The 24,578-nt window shown below is 40.3% G+C and overlaps 1 protein-coding gene across 6 annotated transcripts in view; it reads right to left on the bottom strand.

Moving 5' to 3' along the window:
* Positions 1 to 14,955: 14,955 nt before the first annotated feature.
* Positions 14,956 to 24,578, bottom strand: part of ZNF385B (zinc finger protein 385B) — a 158,616-nt gene continuing 148,993 nt past the window's right edge. For all 6 annotated transcript variants that reach the window (XM_053948366.1, XM_053948371.1, XM_053948368.1 and 3 more), the window contains 4 exons: positions 20,491 to 20,724; positions 19,267 to 19,445; positions 18,063 to 18,164; positions 14,956 to 16,399 (listed from right to left, as the gene is read on the bottom strand). In XM_053948366.1, the coding sequence (XP_053804341.1) occupies positions 16,181 to 16,399; positions 18,063 to 18,164; positions 19,267 to 19,445; positions 20,491 to 20,724 (734 nt within the window). In that variant the 3' untranslated portion in view covers positions 14,956 to 16,180. The remainder of the gene's footprint in view (positions 16,400 to 18,062; positions 18,165 to 19,266; positions 19,446 to 20,490; positions 20,725 to 24,578) is intronic.

The raw sequence follows: 24,578 nt of genomic DNA, 5'->3' as shown, positions 1-24,578 counted from the left end.
ATGAGATTTTTTTTCCTAACATCTCATTTAAATCTTCCTGGAATTTAAACTCACTGCCTCCTGTGCTAACCTCAGTTAGCACAAAGAACAGGTTGTTTTATTATGCTGGAGCCTTTCTGCTGGAGACTTGGCATACAGCAGATGTTGCATGAGGGCTGATGAGTGCAAATCACTGCTCTTGCAGCTCCTGTCCCAGCAGCAGCAGGGTTGAATGGGGGGCTGCAGCATCTCAGGGGGTGTAAAGATCCAGTTCAGCCCTAAGGGCAAACAGATCTCTGCATATTCATCTCTGCTATCTAAGCCAAGACAAGGGCTCTCTCATTTACCTCTCCTTACTTGTTAGCAAAAATAACTAACTCTTGCCTATAGCTAGAACTTGGACACAGACTTCACTTGCATATTGTGAAGATATTAATATTTTATTTCTTCTTCACAATTTTTCTGTTTGACCTATTTAAATAATATAATTATTAAAAACTCCATACAAACAGGACTGATATGTTATTCAACCTTGCGAAAATATTAAAATGAGATAAAAAGTCCCAAACCAAGATTTTAAAGTTTAGGATATTGTCCCAACAGTAAAGAAATTACTGAGAGGTTTTGGGAGGAAGGAAGTTTTGGAAGTTCCCTGCTTGCTTTCTTTTCTAGCTTATAGTCCTGATACTGAAATAGTTGCTGACCTTTAACTGTGATATTACAGAGTGAAAATGAGGACATTCGGATAGGAAAATGGAGCTATGTGTGTCATCATGTACAAATCATTAAGGCTGGTGCCCTCAGATAATTAACTAGCCAGGAAATTTTCAGAGAGTTAAAACAAAGAAAAACCCAACTATTTAATTCCACTGCTTCTCTGTGAAGTGTAAGTTACTACAGTTTTTAAATTAATGTTCAATTGACTGAGCAATCCCAAACTGGTAATTTGGTTGTGCCCTCAGCAGTAACTGTGGCAGGCTGAATGCAGCCCCAGTGCTTTCACTGCGTGTCAAACAGCAGGAGAGGAGCAGGAGAATATGAACAGCAGGCTTGTTACAGCCTCCTGTGCTATGCACACATCTCCCAGTCCACACCATAGATCAGCAGACATCATGTGGCAACTAGAAGCTAAACTGAAGCTCCTCTGGTGATTTCAGGGCTGTTTCCATAAAGCCATGGGAAGATAGCACATAAATACACAATGCAGAACAACTAAAAGCCATGTTATGGAAACCTTTAGGGTGAATTGAATAGTTGTATGGGACAGGGTAGACATCTGGAGTATTTTGAAGAACTGTGACAGCAATGACAGTCTCCTCTCAGCAAATCATCAGCAAGGTACAGAAGGAGCATGTCTGAGAAATGAAACAAAAGCAAAAGCACTAAACCCTTTCATCAGTGAAACGGCTTTCTCAAGGCTTGTACCTGCTGTTTCACTTTAATAGCCTCACAGATCCAGCTTGGCAATAAAAGACATAAATGTAACATCCTCAAACAGCCTTCCCACAGCTCATGGAAGGTGCCTGTGCCTTTTTCCCTGGCCACTTTGGCAGGTACCAGACAATGCTGGGGAAGGCTGCCCTGTGCAGGCCCCCTCTTTACCCCCTTCTCCTGCCTGCTACAAGGTGTTTAGAGGCAAACCCAAAATGAAAAGAGATTATTCCACATCAAATTCACATGAAAAATGCTTATCTGGAACACAGGTTTTTATTACCCTGATGCTCGTGTACCTGGTCACTTCACATGAACAATGGTGGAAGTCACTTGAATGGTATCCAAGGAGACAACTTCACTGAACTAAACTAATTAATCCTCTCTTGCTGTTTACAGCTCTTTTTAAGCAGGCAGTGACTGATCCCGCAGAGCCGGTTATGGCTCCTCCTTAAGGACTCTTTATACAGATATGTAATACATTTATCAGAGCTGGGTTTGCCTCTTAAAGTAATGTTATTAAGCTTCTCCATTTCATTCCTAGCATATTATTTTCCACTTTTAACTACCAGCCTCTAGTTCACATTAGTTCCCCATGGATTTAATTTCCCTTTAGTTTCAGTAACATGGCTATCACCCATATATGATTCCATTTCTGGTGTGTTATTCCAGTTTTGCCACCAGGTGTCATCAGAAGGCTCACCAGCACCGTGGCTCGCTCTTCCCGAGCGATTTGGGAACTCGGGGGTGTGCGTGAGGAAGTGCATGGGCGGTGTCATTAGTTGACAATAAACTGACACAGTAGTAAGGGGGCCACACTTCTCATTTCCTCATGGCTTTCTTTGTTTATCTAGACTTTGCATTACAGCAACAGAATGCAAACCACACACTCCAGATGTTTGCACCGTGGTGGGTGATACCAGTCTACCTTTGGTTTCGCTAGGAGTTATTCCAAAGTCTGCCTGGATTTACAGTCCTCAGTAGCAAGCCTGGAAGAAGTCATTCTTCTTGTGTCTGGCCTTAAAGGCTTTTCAACCAGCCACTGGAACTCCCAGGAGATCTACAGGATAAAAAACAAATTGGAAAGGCATCAGATAGGACACACTCATTCATTCCAGGGTTTCTATAAGTGCTTACTTCCTTCCTCTCTTCCTGGTAGATTGTGAAGTAATTTTTTTCCCAAGCAAATGTAGCTCTTCATCTTTGTTCTCTGTCTCCCCCTCTTCAAATTTTCAAATTATTCAATGCTGTTTCTGCCTGTCACAGTCGACCTGCCCATTTCTGTAGCCATCACTCGGCCAGTTCTCCATTTCTATATTAATTTACTGCATAGGGTATTTCCTTATTTTCATCTGAACCAGAAGCTTGGATGAATTAGTGTTCCCCAGGGCTGTTAATTAGACACCTGATACAAAGGAATAAGCTTGCCCTCACTTCTCCCAGGCAGCCAGGCACTGTGGGATCTTGCTATCCCCCTTGCTATCTGCATGGGGGCAAAGCAAGCCCAACCAGCAGGGTGCCAAGGTGGCACAGCCACTGCTTTCTTAGATATCATCTCCTGGCAATTTACAGAAAGAACATTGCAGGAAGGAAAGACCAGCACCACTAAAGTCTTTAGTATCTTTCAGACAAGCAAATCAGCTCTAATGCACAAATAAATTACATATTTCCAAATTTTTGGTATTTTGTTTCAGGTCATACAACATTTTAATTGATTTTTCATTCCTGATAGGTCTAGTTTTTGGATTTTTCCCGTTTGAGGTGCTTTAGCTGGACTGGATGCTGTCCAACACCTTTTAACTCAGTTGGCTTTTGGCTGGGCCAGCACATGATCCTGCTTCCCTCTGGGATTTGAGGGGAGCAACCCTATATCTTCATTTGCAATTATTCTTATGCATGGAGAATAGCAATGTCTTCTTCAGTCAATCTCTAAGAGGATAGAAAGAAAACTGATTAAACAAGGCAAAAAAGAGTCTCAAGCTATAAACTCTGTACTTCCCATACCCTTGATGCCCAGTATTGGAAGCACACCAGGCAGGAAGGGGTCCCAGGTCAGTACTGAAAAGTCTGGGAAAGTCTGGCCTGTGCTTTTGTCTTGCATGAGATTGCTGCTTACATAAAATGCAGTCTTCAGAGAATTCCATAAACTGAATTTACTGCTAAGTATAACCCCTAGATTTCACACAGGATGGGTTATTATTAATATCCCATCTATTTGACCTAGTTTCTGTCGACTGTAAAGTGCCACATTTAAATTTAACTTCTGAAGGGAAAATAATTGAATTGAAAAATCAATCACTAGGCAATTTCACATTCAGTTCATTTAAGGTCAAGTTATTGCTGTCTCAGAGAATAAAAGTTTCTTAATGGATCGAGTTCAGGAGTGATGTGAAATCAGGCATAATTACATACTGGCTAACGAGCCTAAACTGGCACACAGCATATTGAGAGGTATATATCCATTTACACCCTCTTTGACTCACTTATTAGTTGGACAAGAAGACAAGGGGCAGGAATTGCCACCAGGGGCTTTGGATGGTTCAAAAGGCCACAGCTGAGGCAGACAAGTACCAACTTGCTTCCTGCATGAGCAGGCCAGGACCTGGCAGGGGGATCACAGGTGGCTTCCCAAGGGTATTTCTGCTGATATGCAGGAACTACTGTGCCAGACATGATCTGCTGTGGGTGACTGTCCCTTGCAATCCATATGGTACCATTTCCACCATTCTGCACCTTTCTAGGGCTCTAGGGAAGTCCTAGTCCCAGTCCAAGGTAAAATCCAATGTGTTCAACTTGCTTTACACTTTAGTCTTCTTCCATTGTCAGCTCTAAGGTATGTTTGGAATTTCTGTAGAAAATCAGTCATAATCCAGTTTGAGAAGTTCTTGGATCTTACACCTAATTGGTTTTCCAGCTTAAGGTGCTTGGGTTTCCACCTATTTTTTCAAACTGCAATAATTTCATTCAGCAGAACATTGTCAACAGAATTTTGTAGTACTATGAAGCATAAATATTTTCTAACTGCATCATGGTATATTCATCTACACTGTTCACAGATCTTAGATCAGTGTAACTTGGTTCTAGATTAAGTAAATAATTCCAGATTTAAGGCTTTGCATTTTGCTTTTGGTTTTTTTCTTTTCAATTTAGCTTTTGGGCTGTAATTAAGTAAAAAAGTATTTGCCTACAAAAAAAGAATCACTAGTATTTTTGTTACATCATGATAAATATCAGTCCAAGTTAAGTTTTTAATGTGTCTTTTCACAAGTAAGATTTTATCATATACTGTATTTTTAAATATCTTGTTAGGTTCTGTGGAAAACAATTTTATTGACTTACAACAATAAGCTCTGAAGTAATTAATTGCTTTAGGATAGTAATCAGCAAAGTGCTTTAGAAAAGTATCTTTTTCTTTTAATGACATATTTCTCATTAGTCTGTTTTTAGGGAAGCAATGTTCGATCTCCTCATTAATTCTTGCACATGCAGTATATTTAAAACATAGCCTTAGTAGACTCAGTTTTACAAACATGCAGAACTTCTGCAACTTAAAGCTGTAGTGCTAAAGGGGAAAAAAGCTATATGCAAGTTTAACTGCACTCATCTTAAAATAACAGCAGCTGGCCAAAGAAAATCCATCTATCTGCATTACTTCCTTTACTCTGAGATGCAGAATAAATCAAATATCCCTAGTGCAACTCAACAGAGTTACACTTTTATTCCTAGTTTTGCATTTCAAGATAGCATGGAACTTTAGAAGGAGTCACAGATTGTTAGTCTTTATCTGCACATCAAGTTAGAATTTCTAATATACAGATTCTTGATTTTCTTTTCAACAGGCATGACTATGGGAGAACGCAGCTGGTGAGACAGCTGCAGTGAGGTTGCAAGGATTCTGCTCACCAGAGACCTACAGATTTTAGGGGTGCAATTCTTTTCAGTCCTCCTTTTTCCTGTTTCCTTCATTCCTGGGTTAGTGAAGGAAAGGAAATTCCTTAGCTGAAATTCCTTTATGCAGAAGTTCTATGACATTTTTGTCCACTGTATTTTTCCTTCATCAGGAGATCAAGCAAAGGCCATGTCAGAACATGGGGCTGGGCTGTGTACTTTGGTCTCAAGGCTTCTTGTCACAGCCAAGGCTGCATCTCCAGGAGAAGGCATTGGGCAGATCAATGACAGCATGGGAGGACTCTTTGAAAATACAGTTAATTACAAATTCAGATTTACCTAATTAAAAACCTCAAAGAGTTATTCTAACTTAGCCATATATTGAGAATATTAAAAATTATTTTCAGTACGTAAAAATACATCTAAAAAAGGAGACCAGAGAAGGGCACTCTGTGTGAAGTTTGCATGCAACAGTAAATCATATTTTACCTTCCTTTTGTTCATTTTTTTTTCTTTTAATCAATCTGAAAGTTTCTTAGCAGACTGAAGATTTCTATTGTAAACCTACATTCAGCTGTTCCAGGTGTGACAAGCTCTACTGAGCTTATCTTTGGTCTGTTGTTGTCCTCCTGGTATGAAGTCTCTGTGGGAGCTGCAGAAATGCTTGGCAACAGCTCTCAATTCCTTACAATGCCTACACAGAGATTTCTTTGGAGCTTCGCGTTCACCCTGTATACTTTCAGTCAGTGCCAAGAAGAAATGCATTTCTCCTGGGAAACAGTGGTGTTAATTTTTTGGCTTCTTTATACTCTAAAGGGACTCTAGTCAGTCTTGTTATTCCAAGGTTTAACTTTGAAAATTGAGTTTCAACACAGCAGAAACATTTTGTTTGTTTAGCTTGTTTCAATGCTGCTAGGAATAAGAAGATCAGTCCCAGGAAATAGGGGAAAAATCCCTCTATCAGCAGTATATGCAGATCAAGCATCATGCCTTCTTAACAGTACACAGAAATAAGAAAATCAAACTGCTTTACTGTTAAATTTGATTTTTTTTTCTCTTTATAATACCTGTCCATACTTCACAGAGATCAGCTAATGTATGGCTCCAGGTTGTGTACCACACCAAGGCAGCCCTGCCTGTGGGCTGACTGCATCAGAGTCATGAGCTGCAGGATGAGTGCCAAAGATGAGAGAAGCCAAGCATTCAAGATTTCCAAAAGCTGTGGCCAGGACACTCAGCTGTTTGAGGAGAATGGCATCACTGTTCATCTTTCCTGTTATAAGACAAAGAAAAGAACTGGGATGTGATCTCCAATTTACTTTCTCAGCTATTCCCTTTAATAACAGATAATGGACAAGAGACTGACTTCCCATCAGCACAGGGCCCTGGCAGTCTGTTTCACAGAATGCTTTGATTCGGTCCTGCTAGAACTGCCCATGCCTTCCTTTTTTCCAAAAATCACTAGCTGGTTTTAAGGTCCTGGTGTTTCTTTTCATGAGCACACAATATAAAAAACTCCCTTTGTCTCCACTGCATGTGAAAGAGACACTCACAGAATCAAAATTTTCTTATTTTAAATCAAACTAGAAAGCAAGCAGCTGATGTGTTGGAACACATCATTGTGTGAACTGCTTGTTGAAAGCATGCAGCCAAGAGTTGAGAGAAGGTGGCAACAATCACCACTATCAACCTTCCAAATACCAACCAAAAAAATTTGATGATTTTCATGTTCTCTATCTGTCATGATAATTCCTTTGACAATGTGGTGAAATATATTCCTAAAATGAAAGAGGACGATTGTAATTTTTTTGTTCCTACCTTCTTAAAAGAAACTTTATTTGCTATCTGGAGTCCATTTCTATTGACCTTACTCTCTGGAAACATCCAAGTATATTTTAGAAGAATCAGATAATTTAATATGTGGTTGAACTTGGAATAAATTTTCCACATGGCATGTTTGAAGGATGTCTGGCCATGTCAATACAAAGATCAAGTTCTATTAAAGTTCTATCTTCAATATCAATGTTCTATGTTACAGAACTAGAGAGTTGAATGCCTACTTTAGAATAAACACATGCATGTGAATAGAAAGAAATAACCATCACTATCCCAATTTCTTCATTGCTTTCTGGTAATTCCTTGGCTTTGAGCATTTGCCAGCTCTGGAGATGTTGAGAGTAAATGTAAATGTGCCTTGTGGAAAATGAATAGGGTTTCTGAGCTTACTGCACATCAGAGCTTTTTCAAGTCACAGGATAAGATTTGGCAGTTAGAATTGTAGCCCTAGCAAAAGAAAATGAGAAAAGAAATTGAGTGTTTTAGCATGCAAATGTATTTTGTAAGACACAGAAAAAGAAATGCCAATAGAATGGGTTGAAGTAGTGAAGTTTCAGGAATGGTCCACTTCATAGGATCTATCAAGCTTCTGTAAAACTGCTCTTTAGTTTAAGTCTTCCTTTAAAAGTTGTCTTTAAGCAGCAACTTAAGTGCATTTCAAATCACAACTTAATTCTTGCTCATTCACAATTAAAACAAAAACTGACGGTCGTGTTTGTAAGTGTGTTCTCCTCCTTAAGCCTGTGAATGCACTGTACCTCTCAGTAGCTCACACATCACCGCAGTGCCGGGAGAGCTCCCTCTTCTCTTGCAGCCTATATTGCCCACTCTCATCTTGCTGCCTCCTCCCTGATCTGCTGGAGCATCATCCTAGCATATGGTAAGCAGTTACAAGGCAGATTTAAAGTGTCTCAAATTTCCCTTGAATTCCTTTGAAAAATAGATAAGAGCAATGGCAGGCAACATATATAAGGAGGTGAGTATTTTCAGAAGGAGCATAAAACTATTTAATGCTTTTTTTCCCATGACAGAAGACTGCAGAGCAGGCCAGCTCTGATGATTTAGAAGGCACCAGAACATTCCCAGCATTCAGTCCCAGGGAGGGAAGAGCAAGTCATTATTTTAAAACTGACTTTTTCATTTGAAAATGTGGATGTAATTCTTACCACCCTCTACTTTTGAACAATTCTGGTGCCTTTGCTACCACTAATCAGGATCTCCCACACTAAACAATTTACAGAAAGCAGCCCCTGAAGCTGATTTACGAGCCAGGTGCCTTGTCTGGCACCACAAAGGGCACACGTGGTAGAAAGTATCTGTGTTTGCATGGTCTCCTGCCCTCATGTATGTGGTAGCACATTTCAATACATGTATTTGTCAAGGGTGGGTAGGGGAGAAGGGGAGAACATAACTGAAGTCTATTTAGCATCAGCAAGGAACTGGAGTCTGGGATTTATGTTTTTTTCTGTCACAGGTAAAAACTTTATTTGCTAATGAAGTTCAGCCTGGTATCAGGCATTATGTTCCTGTTCCCATCTCCCTTTCCTTGGGGAATGAATAATTCAGCAGCAAACATGCACCTGGGAAAGTCACAGGTAAACTTCATACTGGATGGAGTTTTCTACATGAACTCTGATTGCCTCTGCAATCAGGCAGGAAGCCAAGATGCAGGAAAAACCTCTGGAAAGGAGGGAGGGATAGACTTGAGACACTCTGGAGAATTAACTTTTCCATAGCGTGGCTATGCTGCAAACAGTGCTGTTCTCCAGGGTGGCTGGACTGTGTTCCAAACAGGAGCATAACCCCCAGTGGAGTTACACCAGCAAGAAAGAGCAGGGGTGGAGCCAGTGCATTTGTTCTCGCATAAAACAAACCTCCACTATTTCCTTTGCCCTGTTGGGCAAGGGATAGACTCACGCTATTCGACTGTGAGAGCCCCTGAGCAGCTCCAGTGAAGTCAAGCAATGAAGATCCATTTTTCATTCAGCCTTTGCAGAAAACGTTAGAGAACATTTTAAAATTCAAATTGCATACAAAAACCTGATTTGGCACAGTTCAACGTGAAAATTAGTTTTGAATCAAGCTACCACCCCGCTTCCTGAGGAAATAATATGTCCTGAAAAGCAAGAGTTTGCAGGCATCACTGACCCTCTAAGGCAAGCATCATATCTGCCAGGAAATGTGCTTGGTATAGTTAAGGTTGACAGAGTTTAGACAGATAAAATAAGAAGACTCACTGTTATGCTGTCCCCTATTCTTAGGCTTTCTTATTTGCTAAAATCTGACATCACAAAGTCTCATTACAGTTTTACTCTCCCTGCAGTGGTGGTGGTTCATTTTAGGGGAGGGGTAGGGGGTGGATTTGGATTTCTGCTGCCATAACTTAGCTTTAGGAAATAATTTGAAGGTGGACTTTTGGTGACTTTATAGTTTAGGGAGTTGAACTTTTAAATTGAAGGCCAGAATGGAAAAATCTTACCAGCACCTACTGGAAAATGAAAACAGAGTTCACTCAGGGGATCGAGAAGGGAACTGACATCTTGACAAGCTATGAGAACTCATACCTAGGAGCCTGATAGAGGGCTGGAAAAACAAAGGCATGGTTTGATGTGGTCAAGGAAAGAGCTAGAGAGAGTCAGCAGATATAATCAGAGAGTGAGCCAGGACAATATAGCAATAGGTTCAGACATGGGATGACAAGAGATTGGATGGCAGAAATCAATCCTTGAACAGTGGGAATATGTTCTACCTCTCACACCTGGAGGAAAGAAAAATGTCTTAATGGAGAAGTAACTTGGTTGGATGGCTATGGGGAGAAACCTTAACCAAAAATTACATATTTTATGAGCAAGATACCTCCTGAAGAAAGTAAAAAATCCTGGGGAAACAAAATGGAAACTTCCCTTGCTGGACAAGAGCTGTGTCTGGATCTGGAGCCCTAGAGAGGGTGCTCATTGCCTGAAGTATCCTGAAAGCTGTAGCTCAGATTTACAGCTCAGCTTAGCTGTAACTCTGACAGCATCAACTGGCTGCTGAACATGTTGGGCATGTAAATCTGCTGAAATTGCATTGTATATCTAAAGTGCAAACTGCAGTTTTTGAAAAAGAAGTCTTAGTGCTGTGGCTGCTTCTAGCCTAGCAAAATAGTTCACAGTAGCTAACATCTTCTAACAAATATGCTTTCCAGCATTACTACAGTCAAATACTTTCATGTAAGATGGATGTATTTGTTTTAGCAAAACTCACAAAGGCCTGAAACACATCACATTGCAATTACAGCAAGGTCCTTTTTCTGGTCTGAAAAATACAGCCTCAGCCCTTCCAAAATCCAGTAACAATACTGCAGTACAAATAATTTCCCCTTGCTGCCACTTTGACTGCCTTACCTGTCCAGGTACATCCTCCTTCCAGTTCTCCTTCTTCAGCCTGTTGCAGGCAAGATGTTTGTCTTCATTTTTTCAGGCATAGCAGGAGCCTACTGTGTTGTGAATCATCAGTCAGTATTTACTGCTGTAAAGTTTCCATCAGCTGTTAATTGCCCTGTAATACAATGATTACTTTTGATTTTTCAGCAGACCTTATTATCTTTTAGAATTATTGATTCATTTAAGATGACAGGTCTTCTGGAGGTCACCTACTCCAGCCTACGACTCAAGGGTGGATATTGCAATAACCTTCCTGTGCAACCTGCTCCAGGCATTACCCACTATTACTTCAAAACCTTATTTTCATATGTACATTCAGAATATTTTCCCCTGCAGCTTCTGGCTGCCCTCTCTCATCCTCTCATGGTGCTTCTCTGAGAAACATCAATCTCTCTTCCCTGTGGCCCCAGGTCAGGCACTTGAGGACAGTGGCCAGAACTGCTGCAGCCTTCTCTGGGCTCAACACACCCACTTCACTTTCCTAAACACGATACGCTCATTTTTTGACCACTTTTTGACCTTCTCCCAGACTTGTTCCCATTTGTTGGTCTCTCTCACACCAGAGGCCCCGTGCTGGACACATTCTTCTGGGTGCAGCTATGCAGAGGGGCTCTCACATGCCTTAAGCTGCTGCCTGTGGCTCCGGTACCACCACACCGTATGCAGCCTGGTTCTGCTGCCTCCAGGGCGCACTGCAGACTTGAGCTGCCTTTGTCCACCACACATCTGGGTGTCCCCTGCTGGCCCAGGCCCTTTCCCACAGGCTCCTGCTGGTGCTGGCCAGTCAGCCATACTGCATGGCAGGCTCCTTCCCCAGCTCCTTTCCCCAGCATCTCTCTGTGTCCCCCAAGTTCCCATCAAACCAGGTCGTCTCCAGCTTGCCTAGGTCCCTCAGGAGGGCAGCCTTACTCTCCAGCACACCACTGGAAAAGCAGGAAAAGCAGGCTCCTGCTCTGGCACTCACATACGTGTCCTTCCCAAGGACTCCCCACCCCACTGCACTGGTTCCCAGGGGCTCTCTGTCCTGCCCAGGTCGCTGCAGAGTGTGTTTGGTGTTACTGGCCTGAGGGACAGAGCGGAGTGGCTGTCATGGGCTGCCAGCAGCTGTCCAACTCCTGGAGCTTGGTGGCCCAGGCTGTCCTACAGCTTATTGTAGCCATTCCCCCTGCCTTTGGTGCCCACATTTGCCTGTTGGGATTCTGGGAGAGCCAGTGTTGGAAGCCTCACCAAAGCCAGCCTCAGAGCACCTGGCTCCCCTTGGTTGTGCAGATGAGCCCCCCCATGGCAGCCAGGCAGCACTCAGGCCTTTTGGATGTGGTTTTGTGTTTTGTAAACCCATGCTGGCAAATCCCAACCACCTACTTTCTTTCACATGCCCAGATCCTCACTCCTGATGTTCGAAGACAGGCATAAAGTTGTCCTTTTCACAGTCCCAGGAGACCTCCCTCAGCTGCAGCCTTTCAAAGGCACCAGTCTCAGATTGGCCTCCTCCACTTCAGGTACTCAGCACTTGGCATCCAGAACAGCACTCTATCAATACAAATAAATATGAAAGTGACACAAAACCAAATATAAAAATTTCTAAAACAATGTTAGTTTAATAATAAAACATTGTAATATAGAAGTATTCAATATCATTCAAGAATTCAATAGGCACTCAAAAAAAAATTAGTTTTACCTGAAATGCTGGTCATTCCAAGAAATACTTGAGGATGTTTCAGCTGTCACTTGAAACAAGCAAAAAATGGTTTAAAAAATATAGAAGCCACAGTAAGAAAATTATTGTGACCACTGTGAGCAGATGATGGCTGTGGAGATTAAATGTCCAACCAGGCATGAAAAAATACTGAAGTAACTCACTTATTCAAGGTGACATTTTCAAAAGATATACAGTAAAGCTGTCTTTACTGGGTTACTGCCAGATCCATAAAGAGAGTGGAACACTTCCTGCAGAGTTTAAAACCACCATGCTTTTTTTCCCCAGAAAAATGTGACAAAATCTTCTGTAAAACTTTCTCACCATAAAATTCATAGCTCAAGATCAGATTGTAAGGTAGTAAAACAAGCCAACTTATTTTTAATGGAAAAGTCTCTTTCTTAAAGGAACTGCCTTTTAGTTTATCAGTAGATGGGCCCAGTGTAACATTACCATCAGAGTCCAAGTGGTGGTATCGACTGGGCAATGTCCATGCTAGCTCCTGTCTGCTCTTGCTATCTGACCAGAACTGGAAGGGAAGATTTTATAACATTTTGACCTGAAGAAATGAGAGACACACACACTAGTGACCTGCAGTGGTCACTACACTAGAATTTCCTATCACCATTATTTTTCTTTTTTTCAAAAAGCAGTGTATATAAATCTCCAGTCTGTACAGACTAGTGGACCACATCTCTGTTTGATAACCCTTTGTGATACAGGGACCATGATCCAGTCACACATCCCAGCAGAAAGTTCCTGCTGATATGTCTGTATCTGGTCTGGATCCTTCTTTTTCTGCTACAGAAAGATGGCAGTGCCAGGTGATAATCCCTGACCCACAGAGTGCCCTTATAACATTTTGTACAGGAACAACTTGCAGCTCAGAGTGCAGTCACCAAATCTAGAATAATAGGTGTACCAGAGGATATGATCCCATTACTGTAACCTTACTACCTTAGAGGTTTCCACATTTGGTATCTTACTCAAAATTCTAACTGCACTGCCAATATTACATTTCCAAACTTGTTATCTGTTACAACAAATGCATGAATTTCATAGCCAGCCACGTGTCATGATGCAACACTTCAGGAGAAGGTATCCTAACATTACAAAAAAGCTGCTGATTGCGTTTGTCAATGATACAACTTTTCTTTCTCTTGTAAAGCTCATTTTTTAAAAGGAGAGATCCCAGCAGGCATAATGGGAGGATTTACCATTTTCCTGTAATTATCATCTCAAATGCTTGGTCCTGCATGTTGTAGACAAAACTTTGGTGGCAAGCAAAGTTTCAATACACAAAATACAAAAAGTTAACACAGAGTTTTGATTAAGAATCTTCCTTGGTTCACAATCACATTTTTAGCTCCTTATATTTCACAGATTAATTCCTTTCATTGCTGAATGACATAACACATTCCTTCACCCTTCATGACCCAAATATTTCTTGATTTTAAGATGCTCTTTGAAATAATCAGCTGTCCAAGAAATCTACACATGCTTAAGCCAGTCTCATGCTTTTTTGTATTTCATGTAAGAACATTTTCAATTGCAGAAACCTGTAATTACTTTAAATTTCTTATTATCAACAGTAGAATATAAAAAAAAAAATAGTGGTTTAATACACAGACAACTCTTGTTTCCTAAGGAACTAGTTAAAATACAGAGTTCTGTAGACCTAGCTCATGCTGGACAGCAACAGGCTCCTGATAGGATTAACTCCTCTGAAGGGAGCTGAGCACTTAAATCTGACTCCCTGCAAAACCAGGCACAGACAGATGCACATGGCAGGGTGTCTACCTGTAACCCTGTGAGTCTCAGAGTCCACAAGATTAATACAAAGTCAACTGCTCTCCCAGAGGTTGCTAAAAGCTTGAATTCCCTTACCTACCTTTTTGGTAGGTGATTTTCCAGTGAGTTATCCTCTCACAACACAACTAACAGCTCTACAGAACAGGGTAACTGGGGAGAATTACACTTGCAGAAAATGATCTCTAATAATGTTGCTACTATGAGGTATATCTTGGTCTGTAAAATCTCTACTATAAAGTTTCTGAAGTTTTTTTCCCTTGGCCTTTGTGGATTTGTAATGGCCCCTGTTGGCTTTGTATTAACCTTAACAGCCTTACAGTTGAATCTTTTTACTCTTGTACTCCTTTTTATTAACAAAGAGCAAGCTTTTAAAGAATAGACTAAGCTTTTCAGCAGTAAAAAAAGGTAAGTTCAAGGCTTCCCCACACATCTCCCTTCAAAAGCTTGCTGCTGGGTCAAGCAACTGCATACTTCACCCTTACTTCAGAGCAAGTCCTGGATCTCAAGTGACCTGCTCCCAGTCTCAAGTCTGCCCAGGCTGGTTTTAAAGTTAATCCTTACTCTCCATTAGCAATGGCACAACCATGGTGTAGCATTTTGGTGGTATAGTAAAACACTCACATAATCACACACCTGTCTCTGCTGCATCTTCCTCCAAAACTCTGATGTAGTGAATGTTTACAGTCTTGCTGCAAAAAAAACCCAGTAAAGGCTGTTACAGGCTGCAGTGAGGAAAAGACATTAAAACATGAGGGAAACAAACACAGGTTCAGTAATTATGCTTTATTGCAACTCTGATGCTTTGTCTGCTCCTGGAAGACTCCTTTAGCTAAATTTGTTTCTGGCATTTTTTTTTTCCTGTACCAATTAAAACACAGTAAGCATGTATAATTTTCTTATTATTTTATTGAAAAGGTACATTTAAAAAAATACACAGACATCTTACTATTATGGTTTGCTGATAAAGATGCTCTAAAAGTTAATTCTCTTTTTTTCCTTTCTTCCACCTGTAGTCTCCATTATCAATAATGACTCCAATCTGAGCACTGCATATTGATTCACCTTTATAAAAGGGTTGGGGAGGTAAGAAGATAGGTGGGACATTACTGCAGTATATTCAGTAAACAGAGAATATGGTCAATTATAAATATTTTATGTTCTGTACATTATTGCATTAGGGAGCCACAATGTTATGCAGCATCATTACAAAGGAAACTAGTTAGAAATTAAGAAAACAGGATATTTACGTACAAACACATGGATCCATTGTCTTCTTGAACAACACATGTGAGCTGTGGCAATGTGCAATTGAAAAGCTTTTTTTTCTTTTTAAACATTGCTTAGCAACACCAGTGAAGAAACAACAAAAATAAGTTAAATGAAAGTAGCAAACAAGCAGTAATCTTAACTCTATGTTATATGGCTTTCTATTCTTGATTTCTCTAAATAAAAGTATGACACAAAAGAAATAATTAAAAGCTTCAGCATTGCATTGCTTTCAAACATTTGCACAGAAACAAAAAATATTAAAATCAGACATGGTACATCTGTAGTACTACACAACATACACCAGTACTGGGGTCTAGGACAGCACACAATCCCTGTCAACAAGAGCACACGAAAATAATGGATGCTATTCTTTTTTGAGATGTTATCTGCAATCAAGCATTTGGTTCATCTGCCTTTTCCTCTTTTCCACATTAGATTATACCCCGTTGCTTTTCAGACAAGTATTTACACAGAAGTGAGTGAGGAAGACCCTAGTTTTCAAGTCTGTCAGGAAAATATTTTATGTTCCTTGATTCCAAGGTGCATCATACAAATTGAAAAAAAAATGAATAGATGCATAAATCTTTAATGGTATAAATTTTATGAGCAATTTAATTTTTAAGCAAATCACACTATTTTGATAAAAAAAATAGAGACAGAGAGAAGACAGAGTTGTCTAGACTCCAAAATGCAGTGCCATCAATGATGGATTTTATGATGTGGTTGGATGAGGTGTCATGCTGGATGGTATTGCAAAAGAGAAGCATTTTAAAACCTCAGCCCCTTTCCTGCTTTCCTTTGCCCTTTTTACTGGCCATAGTTATCGCTTTTTCACATCAATAAATTAGTATGGTGCAAAGAGTATGGAGGCAGGCGTTGCTCGGATGGGCCCGTGAGCTGGCCTGAGGAGAGCTGGTGGAATTGCTGGTGCCTGGAACAGGGATGCCGAGGGCCGGGGAGGGAGGGACAGAGCTGACGATACAGCTGCAGCTGCAGCAAGAGGAGATGAGAGGAAAGCAGGTGCCAGCGGCTTAATCATGTCCTTCTGGAATGCAAGTTTTGCCTGGAATAAAACACACATGCAAAAGCAACGTAAATACGGTTCTCCCAGTGCCCACTTCTGCACAAGGGAAAAAGTGAACCCTGGCACAGGGAGCACTGTGGCTTCTCACAGAAACTTCTTACCAGCTGCTTAGAAATGTTACCTGCACTGTCCTCTTACTCCCAAGGCAATTAAAGCAACCACATCCTAAATCTAAAGATAAATAAATCTCTTGAGTCTAGAGACCATCTCACTGATGTTTAGAAAGAAGCATAATTTGTGAGTAACTTTATATAAACTATAACTGTGTGCATGAAATATTAAAAATACCCCCAAGATTAAGACTTCAGTATCAAAAGTCAAATTTTCCACTTGCAAAAATGGATTGTAGAAAAGTAGAGCAGACAAGATGGAAAGGTGGTATCAGGCCAGTTGGCTTTGTGCCTTCCAGTGCAGACCCGCTCTTTTCAAAGTAAAAATATTATTTAAGATTGATGCCTAAAGAATATTTTTCTGAAATATATGTGTGAGTCTACGTAGGATCTACAATCATTGCTGGTGCTTGTGGTGAAACAGCTAATCAGAAATATATGCAGTCATATCTATATCTCTCACTGAAAATGGTTTGCACTACAATCATTCAGTCGTGGAAGCAAAAATACTCATGTCCTTCCTTTATAATTGGTGGTCTCTCCTTATGCAATAGATGATAAAATGAGGTATTATACAAATGAAGAAAATTAGCATGGGCAAAACTTATCAAGTGGGGAGACTTAGAAGACGCCTACAGCATTTTCATTTGCCTCTAAACAAATACAAAGACATATCAATATTTTAGCATTTACAGGCTTTTCACATGCTTTCTCTTACCTATACACATTTGCATCTGTCTCTTTTCAACCTGTAAACTGTTTTTTGTGCCAGAGGTGGCAAGTACTTTTCTCTAATGAAATGGGTGTGTCATGAGCAAATAAACATACAAACTGTGCCATGCTAAAGCCAGCCTGAACTCTGGCTGCAGATGATCAGCAGGACCAGCTTGGGGGATTCCTGGAAATGCAGGGGGGTGTGACAGGGATTGGCTAGAGGCACAGAGACAGGCAAGGTGTTTGATATCCAGTGACAGACATGGCCTGAACATACAGGCAGTCAATTCTCCTAAACACCCAATGCCTCTTTTGCACTAACTCATACATCCACACAGCATTCTTGTTTGCTGTATGCAGAGAATGAGCACTAGTATTTTTATATCTTAAAAATATCTTTATATCTTAATCCTATGTCCTTTTGCCTGACTGCATCCATCATAACTTATGATTAAGTTATAACATCCATTATAACTTATCTCAGGTGTGCAAAAAGACAGCGTATACCCATTGCTGCTTTCAAAGAGAAAAGCCCTTGCCCAGCAGAGCCCATACCTTCCCATGGGGCACATGGTTCATTCCCCATTCCACTGATTATTCCCTTTCTAGCAGTAAATAACACTTGCAGTGCTGTCTGCATGCCTTGGACTGGGCAGACAGAACAGATAACTATCTTCACATCTGATTCCTGTGCAGACTCAGCCTGCAGGGAGAGAGGCTGCAGAAGCGTCAGGTCTGTCATGTTCCTGTCTCTCTGCAGTGGGAGTCCCCAAGGTCACAAATTCACACAGACAGTGATAAGAAATAAAAATACTTACTGCTAAAATACTTGGGTTGCGCTGCAGTTTGTTGTAAGGACTATATTTAGGTTTCATAGGCTTTCCTGCAACTCTGTCCTTATGCCTTCGGCTGGAAATGTGCTGAAATAAATATCCTCACATTTAATTAGCTCTTTAAACATTTCTCAATTTTGAGTTTGAAACTGATTTATCAGCAGGATATGCCTAAGCCCCTGTTTGTAAGATAAAGTCAGTTCTTTATAGAGAGCAAGGATCAGTTTTGCTAAATTAAACATAACAATTTGGAGCATATCAAATAGAGAATCAGAAACTAATCAAGTACAGCGTATTTTGTGATTCAACGCAGGCTCTGCAAATTATTGATATTTTGGTTAGTATTTCCTTTTTCCACTTGAGGAGCTTTAACCAGGCAGAGCTGTAATCACTAGGTTATAGGGATATTCAGAAGTAAGAGGTAAATTTCCATCTTGCTGATACTGTTCAGTTGTGTAAACAATTCAATATTAGCAGAAGGAAGAACCAATACCCAGGGATATGTCTACACATGCATTTAAAATTATCTTAGAGCCAACTAAAAAACAGGGAATAAGAGGACACATTCACACAGCACAGCACCATCCAGTCAGAGATTCCCATGTGGGTATCAGAATCACTGCATTTCTATGGGCACAGCTCTGAACCCAGGGCTAATTGGCTCAGACAGAGAACAGCTCCACAGGCACACAACAGCCACACTGTTAATGATAATGTTGTTCTACATAATTCAGACAGATCTACAGTACTACCCTACTGGTGATTGTCCCAAACCAACAGATTTGAGTCATGTTTTCCTTCTCACATAGCATTAAACATTATTATAGCAGACTGAAAACAGCACTGAAAGATGAATTCAGGGAACTTCAACCCAGAATTTCTTACGGTTAGGAGAACAAGGTTCACATCCCTATCTTGAACCACAGAAAACTTTTAAATGAGATCTGCTATACCATTCATTGATACTGACACCTCTGCTTTTACAACTATGAAGCCCATTTTCTCCAGCTAAAATAATAAGATGAACTTGACCTATCATGAAATATTTATAAATAGTTGTGGGAAGACAGAAAAGAAATAGTAAGTTCATTCAATACTCACCAACACATCTTCACATAGCCCTACACTGCCCCTACAACACTGCAATGTAACTTTAACCAACAAAGAGCTCCAGATACATGCAAGTTACCTGTTTAAGCTGAATTTCTGAATTAACATGGACATCACAGATTTCACAATGGAACGTCTTGTTCTGCAGTCCTGAGCCTTTGCTGCCATTCTGCACCTTCATTCGGGATCCAGGCCTAGGGTAAGACTTGATGGGACCAGCACCGTTCCGAGCTTCGACCATGGTCTTGTGCTTGGAGCCTAATGGGCAAGGAGATGCATGTGAGTTCATGATCAGCAGCACAAATATTCCCTCAGCCTTGGGACTTTGTAACATTTATTTCCAAGACAGAATGGTTAAAGTCACCACAGACTGGGACTAATGATCACTCTTGTTTCAGTCAGTGTAGTTCCTGCGTTCTTGATCTAAAGGCAAGCCAGAAGGCTTTGTGCAGAAAAGGGAACAGCAGGCATGCTGGACCACACTGTTTGGGGGCAGTATGTGCCTGGATGGCCAAAGTATTTGCTGCTTATTCTTTTGCCAAATTCCATAGAGCCAGTAAATAGCAGAAAAGGGCATCAGCCAACACTGGGACAGCAACCACAGCAATCCCTCAAAATCTGCCTAGGAACTGTAATACTTCAATAAATATCCTCTGATTTGGAAGAAACGGCTGCTTTATCCATTTCAAGAATGGATTACAGCTGTAAAACCACCTTCAATGGCTTGTTAACAAGCTTTACATAACCAGCACACCATACACAGACAGAGCACACTAGAGATTGCTGCTTGTGGCCCAAAAAAAGACGCATAACTAATCTTCAATAATCAGAAGATTCTATGACATCTAGGAAACCTAATGAGCCCACCCTAAAATTATAGAAAAAATCAAATAACAAATAAATTACTGTAAGTTTTACCAGAAAAATAACAGATACTAATGACAATGAGATAAAATATATGAAAGGGAGAGAACACTAGCATTTTAGAAATCTTAAGTGTTGTAGAAACCACTATGATCTTACTGTGATCCTCCGTGTGAAGGTGTGAAGGGATCTGATTAATTAACATGAACTGTAGGGACTTTGTCAACTAAAAATTTAGAGAGTACATGAAGGACAGTTAAAAAAAATAGAGAGTGCTTTAATAGAGTATCAAAAAACACACAGGAAACAGGACCAGTGTTTTAACTTGCTATTTTAAGTTTTAACTAAAAGATGCTTCAGTGTAGTGTGGCTACTACCTCATAACATTGAATTTTAAAAATGTTAACACACAGCTGACTTGTACTGTATGGATAGTCACCTGTATTGTGGGCTTCTAGTTGTGAAAGGGAATTCACAGCCACTTTGCATAATGAACAGTAAAGTAGTTTTTTGGCTTTTTCCTCTTCTGACTCAGTAACTGTGTTAGCAGCTCCATTGGTGCTCTTGGAAGATGAGGCAGGTGCTGCAGGCACCACTCCAGGTTTGGGAAGAAAAGAATCCACTTCTGTGGACTGCTGATTTGCACTGTTGGGATTTTCTTTCCCTTTATCTTCTAAAAGAAACAAAATACACATATTGTTGTTTTATGCCACACATACAAAAAGCATAAGTAATAGTCCTGTGGGTTTAGTAAATATAACACAACAGGGGGCTAATTTACCTCATTTTATAAAAGAGAGCAGCATCCTTGAAATCTTGTTAAATGTCCTGCCATGAAATGTGTGTAATTTGACAAAGGGGGTGATTTTCCTGTTTTTAAAGTTATCAGTGAATACCAACGAGTTCACCAAATTCATGCCAGCTGTTCCTGTTGTGTTGCAGGCATGGCCAGTTGAAAGGAGCCCAAGCAATACCAAAGGAAGCCAGGCTTAAGGACTGGACAGCACTGAGAAACAAGCAAGGCTTTGCATCAGGGATTAAAAAATATTTCTCAAAAGCAATACATTTGCCTTTGGAAGGGCTCAAGTTTCTCAAAGTCACTGGGAGGACACTGAAAGGCTCCAGCGCCATCTTGACGTACATCCCTTGTTTCACTTCCAGGAGTTATGGTACTACACATGAACACAGTTGCTAATATTGTTAGGTTTTTCCGTGAATGACTCCCTATATATTTGTGGATCAGGTGGCTTCTGTGTGCATTCAGTGCATTCCTTTATCACTTCACAAGCATGAGTCAATCATCTGTACTCCTACGAGGCAGGTATTACTTAATTTTGCACATGGCGATCAAAAAGCGGGAGATAAAATGTCCCAGCTGTGCCTACAGAGGAACTTTGTGCCAGAGCCAGTATTTAAATGCTCCCTGCTGATATGTTGCCCCTCAAGGGCTCATTGCCTTTGAAGCTGTTCAACTGGAGGGCTTGTGACCACAAGCCATGTTAACTGCCAGCAGTAAAACAAACTGTGTCCAAAACAAACACAGGATGGGAGGGGGACAGTGCAGGGGCGCTGGTATGAGCAACCCCAACAAAACAGACAGGAATAAGTGTCACTCTGAACAGCTGGAATAAATTTCATTATCTAAGCAAGTACAACATCTACATAAGAGCAACCTCCCCATTTGAAACCCATGGATTAATTTGAAATAGAGTTGAACTGACTTGAAAAACTAGGCTCTATTTTGAGCATTTATTTTTTAACATGGACCCTTGCAGTTTTATGTTTACACTTTTATGTCTGCACTTTTATGTTTTTTATGTTTGCACTTTTAATGTTTACAGCTACCAGACTCAGTCTTAACATGCCTTTGTGTATCAGGCCAAGACTGCGCTACCAAGAACTCTGAAAACAGGATTGTACCCACTCAAGCAAACACTTGAAAGTGTGTGTGAACTATGAATAGCCATCCTGAAACTAACCCCCACAGCTGCTGGCATATTTCCCAGAAGTGCATTGCAGTACATCAATTTTAGATTGTTATAAACCAGGAGAAAGAAAATGCTAATAAAAGAACGATTACTTTTTAATAACAATAAAAATACTTGGAAATTACACAATATGAACTGTATTAAACGTTGAAAATAGTCAAGTACAAAGATTACTATTATGACCAAATTAATGTTAAAACCAGATTCTGAAGGTATTTTGATTGACAAAGTATGACAAAAGAAAGTGATGTTAAATTGTACTTCATAGGCTATTCAATTTTAAAGTCTCCATAGTAATAAGTCACATCTTAAAAATCTAGAATACTTTATATGACTTATGAGTATTCATAAAATAGGCTTTCAATAAATAGCATTTGCTAACATTCTAAATTAAAGAGTTTTCAATATGGAAAATTCTCAAAGGTGCTAACATCTACATGAAACACACTGAGTAGCTGTCATTTGCAAATTTACATTACTGAAAAACAGAATTGTTGTTGTTGTTGTTGTTCATGTTCTGTGGAGACCCTAGGGGGCATCCCCTAGGTTAGGGAGACACAAGAAGCTTCCCACAAAAACCTGTTGAGACCCCATTGGCTCCTCCCCTTGTTCCTCTGTCCCTGAGCCACTCCCTCCCTATCCCCTCACTGGCCATGATTTTGGTACTGCCCAGATGCTCAGCCCCTACCTCTGGGGAGAGAGAAACCTGGACTCCCTTGGATAAGTGACACACACAAGTGTGCCTTGGACCCTGAACATCTCACCACACAGCTGAATTAAACATCTGTGGATACCATGCAAAGGCCCTTTTTGCTTCCTTACCCTGGACTTTATTAGCAGCAATTCAGGCTACAACACTGTAGCCTGAATATGCAATATTATGCCAAACTGCAAAAGGCATAACATTAGGATATATGTGAACCAAAATGGAATAAAGGAAGGTTCCACAGTATTTTGCATTTCAGGCCTCAAAGGAAAGATACACCTACATAACTGCAGGCTGTATGTTAACATATACCAACTACACTTCTAGTTTGGCTTTGGGATTTTTTGATATATAAATACATGGGATTTTGTTCCCCATGTATTTTTTTTAATGAAGTATAAAAATTTGGTGTTTTTGAAACACCTCCTCGAGATAGAAATCATTACCCCTGTGCAATGACCACAGTACCTACCCTTCTGCCCACAGCCCCCACCTGCACTGATCTCACTGACCACAACAAGAGGGAGCAAACTTCATTCGTTTTGCCATCAAATTTTTTTCTGTGGAGTAAGATCCATATATATATGGAATATATGGAAGAAGATCCATTTACCTCCACAGAGTGATGGTTTTCCAATGCTGAATTTAACAGATGATTGAAAAAATTACAGATTTCATTTCCCACTTTTCACTTAGCTGGCCAGCAGCTGATGTAGTATGTTGATTTTTATAATGCTCCCCAGATTTATAGTGTTTTCACTATTCATATTCCAAAAATTCTAGAGTATACACACTAACAAAAAAACTTCTACAAAATCAGAGAGAAGTTACCAGCATGCAGCTGGGCTCAATTCTGCCAGTATTGCAGCTTTTGGAAAGAACCTCAGTTCACATAATAATTCCATCATTTGGAAAGCTTCCTGACACAAATAAGCTCTTCATCGATGGGGATGTATAAGGAGAGACATACACCCCTCTATGAATTAATGTTTCCTTCCATCATTCTAAATGTTTAATGCAGAACATCTTCAAAGATCATCATTGTAAGGTTATTATACAGTTGAACTCCCACAGAAAGTACACGGAGCTAAGTGCGTATTTGTCACTGCAGTGGGCCCAGAACTGCATTTTCCTGGTTTCTAAAATCAGAAAATTGCACTTCTCCAAATGGGCTTTTGATAACAGCTTATTGTTTCAATCTACATAATTCAAAACACCATTACTTACAGTTTTATGTTTGAGACAGAAATGCCAACTATTCAATAGTGCAAAGCACAGGAAATGCAAACTGCATGTATATACAAAGCACAAAGACCATTACTCTTTTATTAGTACTTATAGCACAGAGCTAACAATATCTGTATGCAGAACTCAAAAAATTTAACACTTAATGGCTGCATGCATACCCATACTTCCCAGCTATCACCACCTTAGAAAATAGATGTGACTTGTGAGATGCAGCTGTAGTATTACGGTCCTCTTGCTATTTCTGAAGGTATTATTGAAAATAGGCTCAGATTTGCTTTAAATCCTACTTGGCTCAAGACCAATAGAGCCAGGCAGAGCACAAACGAGTGCAGGAGTGAGTCCATCCTGCCCAGATCATGGGCACACCAGCTTCTGCTGCACAGCTCAGCAGAACACAGCTGCAAGCATGAGACCAGAAGGCAGTAGCTGTGATTCAATCTGCATCAGAGTCAGGTTGCAACGCTCACACCAAAACTCAAGTGCAAGAAATCAATTTAAAATCTAATTTGTACTGTTTCCCTATGTTCCTTTTCCATGCAGAAAAGCCATATTTCATGTGACTTAAACTCTTCTCTTGAATTCCAG

The sequence above is a fragment of the Vidua chalybeata genome, chromosome 7 (genome assembly GCF_026979565.1).
Source record: "Vidua chalybeata isolate OUT-0048 chromosome 7, bVidCha1 merged haplotype, whole genome shotgun sequence".
NCBI classification, from domain to species: Eukaryota; Metazoa; Chordata; class Aves; order Passeriformes; family Viduidae; genus Vidua; species Vidua chalybeata.
Note: the sequence above shows the minus strand (reverse complement) of the source record. Positions and strands in the feature narration are given on the sequence as shown.